The sequence below is a fragment of the Petaurus breviceps genome, unplaced genomic scaffold (genome assembly GCF_028583685.1).
Source record: "Petaurus breviceps papuanus isolate PSGF00001 unplaced genomic scaffold, PetGlider_PUasm1.0 90721, whole genome shotgun sequence".
Lineage (NCBI taxonomy): Eukaryota > Metazoa > Chordata > Mammalia > Diprotodontia > Petauridae > Petaurus > Petaurus breviceps.
In genome coordinates this window covers 4,242,946-4,250,267 of record NW_027187322.1, presented here as the reverse complement: position 1 = coordinate 4,250,267, position 7,322 = coordinate 4,242,946, and the positions used below count along the sequence as shown (strand labels likewise).

Sequence of the window (7,322 nt, the reverse complement as noted above, 5' to 3'; positions counted from 1 at the left end):
AGCTTAGAACAGGGAGTGTCAGAGCTGGGAGGGAGCTTAGAACAGGGAGTGTCAGAGCTGGGAGGGCCTTAGAACAGGGAGTGTCAGAGCTGGGAGGGGCCTTAGAACAGGGAGTGTCAGAGCTGGGAGGGGCCTTAGAACAGGGAGTGTCAGAGCTGGGAGGGGCCTTAAAGCAGGGGATGTCAGAGCTGGGAGGGGCCTGAGGACAAGGAACATTAGCAACATCAGACACCTTTTACCTGAAGCCCCCAGTCTGGCTCCATTTGGAACCATTATCTCATATGATGCCCTTTGTGAAATCTGTACTGTCAACGAAGCCTACTGGCTCCAAGTCAAGAGCCCATCTCTGGCCTCAGGGCGTCTGAAGAGGCTGCTCCCCGCCTGCCTGCCCTCCCTTGGAATCCTGTTTCTTTAAGGCTCAGCTTAAGCAACTGAGCACCAGAATATTATGGGGGCAGATGAGGAAACTGAGGCCCAGGGAAGGAAAGGGAGCTGCCTAGGTCACACAGGCAGTTACAAAGCACCTGACTGTTGTGGCCTTCATCCACTGGACCATTGGCTTTAGGGAGCTATCGGGAGCCCCCTTCCTCCCCACTGCTATGGTCCAGCCCTGTGACACCTCTGGGTCCCCCCATTTGGTGTGAGGGTTCACTTGGGTACAATTGAGGCAATTGGGCTCCACCGACATTTAAAGGGTCCCTATGCCAGGGCTGGGAAAGACTCCTGTAATTCCCATCAGCAGCCCCTTCGTCAGACACCCAGGATTGTCCCACTGGGGCCCCGGTAACAGGTCCCTGTCCACACTGGCCCTGTAGGAGGTGGTGGAAGCGGCTGGAGAGGAGCGGGGCCGGATCCTGTTGTCACTCTGCTACAGCTCCCAGCGGGGAGGCCTACTGGTCGGGGTCCTACGCTGTGCCCACCTCGCCCCCATGGATGCCAACGGATATTCAGACCCTTTTGTGCGCATGTGAGTGGCGGGAGCCTGGGGGCTGGGTCACCCGGATCCAACCATCCCCTGACCTGCAGCTGGGCCCATTCCCATCAGCAGGGTCCACCCAGGGGCTGGCAGAGGCAGAAAGATTTCCCCTCCCCCAATCTGACTGAGTACTTCCCAGGCACAGGTTATCCTCCCCCCTTTCCCCCAACAAAGACCTCATCCCTCAGCTTCCTCCGACCAAACACGGGTAAAAAGTCCAAATACAAGACAACAGTCCGGAAGAAGACACTGAACCCCGAGTTCAATGAGGTGAGTGGGGGCCCAGACCTGGCACTGGGCCTCAGCCCAGGAGGTACCCCGCTGGCCCTCGAGTGACAGGGTCGTGCCCGCAGGAATTCTTCTATGCGGGGCAGAGGGAGGAGCTCGCCCAGAAGACCCTGCTGGTGTCCGTGTGGGACTATGACCTGGGCACGGCCGACGACTTCATCGGTGAGGGCCGGGGAGGGGCTGGGGTGGGGAGGCCCTGGGGGAGGGGGGGCTGGCTGAGTGGGTGCACACTCCCACCAGGTGGGCTGCAGCTGAGCATTAACGCCACTGGGGAGAAGCTTCGGCACTGGAGCGAGTGCCTGGCCCGCAGTGACCGCCGCCTGGAGCTCTGGCACCCGCTGGACGGAGCCCCTCCCCAGCTTGGCGACTAGAAGGGGCAGGTCTGGAAGGAGCCCCTGCACCAGCTCTCTGGGGGTGTGAAGCGGGCAGGGCAAACCCTCAGCTTTTCTCTCCTTTCCCTCTGCTCCCCCAATAAACGTGTTCAGTGCAGGACTGTGCTGTGCCCATTTCTCAGACTCGGCCAGCTCACCAGCAGCGCTGACCTGGCCATGTCAGCCCACCCGGAGCAGAGCAAGGGGCCTTAGGTGTGTTTGGTAGGGTCAAGGCCCAGGCTCTCAAGGGCATGATAGCCAAAAACAAGCTTTGCTCTCCCTGACCTCCAAGTCCAGGCCCCCCCCCCCCCCCCCCCTGCCAGTCCCAGGGCCAGGCTCCTCTGCTCTCCCCCAGGAGAGGCTGGCCCAAGGCTGGCCTGCAGCTCAGGAAGCAGAGGTGGGTAAACAGAAACAGCAGCGGCCCAAAGGCAGCCCCAACTTTATTCACACAGACCAGCACGGGGAAAGGGGAAAGGGGTGGCAGGCTCCAGCCTAAGCTGCCTGGCGTGCCGAGTAGCCCTGTGCGAAACGGTGCATTCGATCCTCAAGCTCCGGGCGAAAGTGGCGGATCAGGCCCTGCTCGGGGGGACAGGAGGAGCTCAGGGGTGCAGCCCACCCAAAGGCCTCCCCCTTCTCCTCCATTCCTTGCCCCGCCCCCCAGCTCCTGGTACCTGCACAGGCCAGGCGGCCCCATCGCCCAGAGCACAGATGGTGTGGCCCTCAATCTGCTTGCTGATCTCCCAGAGGGCATCAATCTCAGAAACGCGGGCGTCCCCCTTGACGAATCGCCACATCACCTTGTTCATCCAGTCCACACCTGGGGCAGCCAGGGAAAAGGGGTTACCAGGCTGGGGCCTGTACTCCCCTACTCCCTCCCATTCCCCCCACCCGGCCTGGGCGCTCACCCTCCCGACAAGGCGTGCACTGGCCGCAGCTTTCGTGCTTGTAGAACTCGATGAGGCGGGCGATGGCTTTCACAATGTCTGTCTGAGGGGAGCAGGAGGAGTCGCTACTGAGGAGGGGGAGAGGAGCCCGGCCCCTGGCTTCTAGCAGCAGGGGGTCTGGGGAGGCCTGGCAGAGGCAGGCGGCAGGGCGGGTGCGTCCTTACCGAGCGGTTCATGACGATGACAGCGGCAGTGCCCAGCCCCGTCTGAGCTTGGATCAGCCCGTCGAAGTCCATCAGGACCGTCTCACACACAGACTTAGGGATCAGAGGCGTAGATGAGCCGCCGGGGATCACCGCCAGGAGGTTGTCCCATCCGCCGGTCACGCCCCCTGGGAGCCACAGTCTGTCACCTCTCGGCCCCCCCATCCCGGAGCTCCCTCCCCCGCCCCCAGGCCGCCAGCCTCACCCGCGTGCTTCTCTACCAGCTCTTTGAGGGGCACCGACATCTCCTCTTCCACGGTGCACGGGTGGTTGACATGGCCAGAGATGTTAAAGAGCTTGGTGCCTGAGTTCCGCTCCCGGCCAAAGCTGGCAAACCAGGACCCGCCACGGCGGCAGATGGTGGGGGACACAGCCACCGTCTCCACGTTGGCCACGGTGGTGGGGCAGCCAAACACGCCTGCCGGACAGGAGGGGGTGGGGAGGCAGGCCCGGCTGGTGGCCCCCTCCCCCTCCCCAGCGCTCTCTGCTCTGCTCATGCTCAGTGGGGGCTTCCATTGACACCCTGGGGCCAAGGCTCCTTGGGGAGAGCTTGGACAGGTGTTCCCATCCCCATCCCACAGCTGAGGGGCTGAGGGACCTATCCCAAACCCTGCCTGCAGGACTGGGCTGAGAGCTGTCAGAGCCCACAGACGCTCCAGGCCCAGGCCAGCCCTCGCGCCCGCCCAGGTCACCAGGTCACGTACCCACATCGGCGGGGAAGGGTGGCTTGAGGCGGGGCTTGCCCTGTTTGCCCTCAATGGATTCGATGAGCGCTGTCTCCTCCCCGCAGATGTAGGCGCCGGCCCCCCGCACCACGAACACGTCGAAGTCGTAGCCAGACCCACAGGCATTCCTGCCGATCAGCCCGGCCTCGTAGGCCTCCCTGATGGCCACCTGTGGGGGAGGTGCCAGGAGAGGGCTGTGAGGGGCCCTGGGGGAGGAGGCTCTGAGGGCCTGAGGTGTCCCCAGGGCCCAGCAGGGTGACTCACCTGCAGGTTAGAGGCCTCATTGTAGAACTCGCCCCGGATGTAGATGTAGGCAGCCCGGGCCCCCATGGCCCGCCCCCCCACGAGGCAGCCCTCCACCAGCTTGTGAGGGTCATGCCTGATGATCTCTCGGTCCTTGCAGGTGCCCGGCTCCCCCTCGTCCGCATTCACCACCAGGTACTTTGGCCTGGGGAAGGCAGGGGATCGGTCAGCCAGTGGCCTCCTAGGGTCGTCCAGCCATCCCCACTGCCCACCCCCTCCCTGGCACCACTGGCTGGCTGAGGCCCTGCTTCCCTCCCCACGATCGGGCCCCATCGCAGCCCCCTACCCGAGGGCCCCCCACCTGCCATCCGAAGGCTTGTTCATGAAACTCCACTTGAGGCCGGTGGGAAAGCCGGCCCCGCCCCGGCCGCGCAGCCCCGACGTCTTCACCTCGTTCAGGATCCAGTCCGGGCCCTTGAGCAGGATCTCCTTGGTCTTGTACCAGTCCCCGCGGCTCAGGGCCCCCTTCAGCCTGGGGGAGAAGGGGGTGAGAGCTGCCCCCAGGACCCTCCCCCTGCAGCCCCCCCGCCCCCCCCCCCCAGGTCCCCCGCGGGGCACCTCCAGTCATGGCGGCCGTAGAGGTTGGTGAAGATGCGGTCCTCGTCCTTCAGGGACCCGAACGTCGACTTCTTGGGGGTCGCCTGTGGACAGCAGAGGCTCGGGAGGGGGGCCCCGCCCACCAAGGGGGGGGTGTCACATAGTGGGGGAGGGGCCAAGCCCCTTAACCTAAGGCCCCCCCCCTCCCCCGCTGGCCAAGCCTCCCACGCCACGCGTTTGGTCACCACCTCCACTTTACTGATGGAAAAACTGAGGCTGAGGGGCAGTGATTTGCCCAGAGTCACACGGCTAGCCCACTGCACCCGCCCCAGCCGCCTATGATCCTGGGGGAAGGGTTCCTGTAGAAGGGGGGCAGGGTATGGCTCAGGTTAGGGAGACGTCCTGGTGGGCCTTGAATGCGGGCCCAGCGCCCAATGGGGAGGTGGGGAGAAAGGGGGCGTGGCCTCCACCCCTAAGCCCCGCCCCTCCCGGCCTGGACTTACCGTGCCCACCTCCTGGAAGGTGAGCCGGGCCAGGCCCCTGGCGGAGAGCGTCTCCCGCGCGAGCCGCTGCATCGCCAGCATCGTGCGGGCCAGGGAGGGGGCCGCGGGCGGCGGGAGGAGGACCGAGGCTTCGCGGCGCCGCTGCCTCCTAGGGCGAAGACCTTCCCTCTGTCACCTTCTCTCGGAGGACGGGCAGAAGCCGGCGCCGCGGCGCATTAGTGTGACGTCACGCCCGCACGGCTCCGCCTCCGTGACCCCGGCGCGTCTGTTTGCGTGCGTCGCACCGCCCTGGGCCCGAGGCATTCTGGGATCGTAGTCCGAGGGTTCTCTGGTAGGCTCTCACGCCTGCGCTCTGACACTCGCTGCTGCTCTGCTCCCAACCGGCCGCTAGGGGTCTCTACCCTTTAGTGAAGAGAGCGAGGCTTCCCTCCCGAGGCGGAAAATGAGGTTGGAGTCGTTTAGCTGAGCGAAGCCTCGGGACCTCCCTGGACCTCGGTCTCTTCATCTGTAAATTAGGGATGATCACACCTGAGGATTCCCACCGGGACACATGTGTAGGAAGCGCTTCGTCGTCTTCAAAGCGCCTTAGAACTTCAACTATCGTCAATCCCACGTTCGTGGCAGTGCGCTCCGGGGTCAAGGGCGAGCTGGACCTTGGGCGGAGTGGCCAGAGCCGTGCAGAAGTGGTCCTGTGGAGGCAGGGCGTGCCCCGGGACGGCACCAAGATGCCCCCAGCGGGAGGCGGGAGACCCAGGGAGGCCTGTCTGCGACGGCCAGGACGGATCAACCGGCCAGATCCTCCCCGCTTCTTCCAGAACAGAGGCTTCGGGATGGCTGGCGCGCAGCGGGAGGGCCCCTCAGTCCCAGCATCCTCAGCCGCCGCCGGGCCGGACCCGGGTCGGTGCTCGCGCTGCCCCTGCGGCTCCTCCGGGAGCTTCTCCCCTGGGCGCCCGCTCTGCTCTGCACCGAGAACACGCAGTAGGAGTGAGCGTGCCAGCAGCCTTCCGTTTTCTCCGCCCGCTGCATCCCGGCCCTCTGTGATCGCAGCACTTAGCGCGTGCCCCCATCACACAAATCAAGCTCACCATACGGCGGCATCACACGAACCGCCCGCTCTGTGTTCGGTGACTGGCTGCAGATAGGTGCCAATCAGCACCGGAGGAGAGTTTCCTCTGTAGGAGTCCCTATGTCAGCAGAATCACAGCCAAAGCAACCCCTGCTTTGCCACCTACTGTCGGTGTGGCCTTGGACAAGTCATTCCCTTCCCTGAGTTCCAGTTCCCTCATCCTTAAGGGACTGCATGTCCCCTCAGGTGCCTTCCAACACGAAACCGTGAATGAACCATTCTGTCCGGGCCAGAGGTTAGCGCTATGACCACCCGAAGGAATATGCTTCAACGTTTCTCCTGCCAGTGTAGAAGATCCTCAGTTCTGTGTAGCCAGGGAGCCATGCCTAGGACATGGGATGTAGGAGAAAAGGCAAGGCCTCTTTGACCCTGAAGACGCTGTAAGGCTTTAATACTTGAGATAGTTATTTTTCTTCTGTTCTTTCTCCTTTGCTTCTGTCTTCTATATGGAGAGTCTGTTATATTTTGCCATTGAGAACTATGCCGGCATATTTACAGTTGCCACAGGCGCTGTTTGGTGCTACAGGGTCATGAAGAGTCAAGACACGACTGAAATAACCAAACAACCACAAAAATACTATTTCTCACTTCTGTTCCAATGCTTTGGAATATAAGCTACCTAGTTTGTTCTTACTATCCCACGAGGTCATGGGATGACTCCTGACCGGTCTAAAAGGGAGAGGTGATTTATAAACGGAATTGGGAAGAGTTTTTACCTGAAAGCCGAGAAGTTTCCTGGGGTGGAACTGGGAGGCAGGGAGGCACAGCCCCGACGAGGAGAGCGTGGCATCCTCAGGGACAAATAGAGCTGTGCCTCACACCCCCATGCCAGCGTCTGCATAGAAGCTCTGACTGACAAGCATCCATACCATCTCTCCTCTGCTCCCTGCCCAACGCCTCCAGTCTGACCCCTTCTCTGCCCTTGTCCAGGTCCTCCTCACTGTCTCCTGGGTGACCCACCCCAGGCCGGCCGTGCACTGCTACTCCACACGGCGGTTTTCAGTCGGCCTCCTGCTGACCCAGCGCCAGTGGTCTCTATTGGCCTAGTGAATAAAATATAAACTCTTTGTCTCTTCCAGCCCCGCGAGCTGCCCTTTGTAGTCTCTCCCTCCTGCCTCTGGGATCCAGCCATGTGGCCATCGCTCTTTTCCTCCCCTCCTTGGGCCTTGGCATGGGCCATCTCAGGGGCCTGGGGCACTTCCTTCCCCTCATGGAATTCCTTCAAGCCTCAACTCAAGCATTGCCTTCTGAGTGATGCCCCCCCCATCCCCCGCTGGTGCCGTCCCCTCCCAACTGCCTCACCTTGAATTCTCTTGTGTTTATTGGCATTTGGCCTTTTCTCTTCA

The 7,322-nt window shown here is 62.6% G+C and overlaps 2 protein-coding genes across 2 annotated transcripts in view; one reads left to right on the top strand and one right to left on the bottom strand.

Annotated features, from left to right (window-relative positions):
• LOC138144927 (double C2-like domain-containing protein gamma) overlaps positions 1-1,746 on the top strand; it is an 8,966-nt gene extending 7,220 nt beyond the window's left edge. The window contains exons 8-11 of the mRNA XM_069066503.1: positions 816-967; positions 1,165-1,246; positions 1,330-1,426; positions 1,505-1,746. Of these exons, the coding sequence (XP_068922604.1) occupies positions 816-967; positions 1,165-1,246; positions 1,330-1,426; positions 1,505-1,635 (462 nt within the window). The 3' untranslated portion in view covers positions 1,636-1,746. The remainder of the gene's footprint in view (positions 1-815; positions 968-1,164; positions 1,247-1,329; positions 1,427-1,504) is intronic.
• A 291-nt stretch (positions 1,747-2,037) lies between these two features.
• NDUFV1 (NADH:ubiquinone oxidoreductase core subunit V1) lies at positions 2,038-5,077 on the bottom strand. The gene is made up of 10 exons (XM_069066502.1): positions 4,851-5,077; positions 4,369-4,451; positions 4,112-4,282; positions 3,772-3,955; positions 3,487-3,676; positions 2,988-3,200; positions 2,744-2,910; positions 2,541-2,622; positions 2,307-2,452; positions 2,038-2,211 (listed from the first exon to the last, which is right to left on the bottom strand). The coding sequence occupies exons 1-10, from the start codon at positions 4,929-4,931 to the stop codon at positions 2,128-2,130; spliced, it is 1,401 nt and encodes a 466-aa protein (XP_068922603.1). The 5' UTR covers positions 4,932-5,077; the 3' UTR covers positions 2,038-2,127.
• Between the last annotated feature and the right edge of the window lie 2,245 nt (positions 5,078-7,322).

What these genes read in the sequence shown, in the direction of transcription:
- NDUFV1 (XM_069066502.1), bottom strand. Translation starts at nt 4,931, where the DNA reads ATGCTGGCGATGCAGCGGCTCGCGCGGGAGACGCTCTCCGCCAGGGGC. An exon ending in TCATCGTCATGAACCGCTCG is followed by an intron (nt 2,623 to 2,743) that starts GTAAGGACGCAC and finishes TGCTCCCCTCAG; the next exon opens with ACAGACATTGTGAAAGCCAT. An exon ending in GGGCCGCCTGGCCTGTGCAG is followed by an intron (nt 2,212 to 2,306) that starts GTACCAGGAGCT and finishes CCCCCCGAGCAG; the next exon opens with GGCCTGATCCGCCACTTTCG.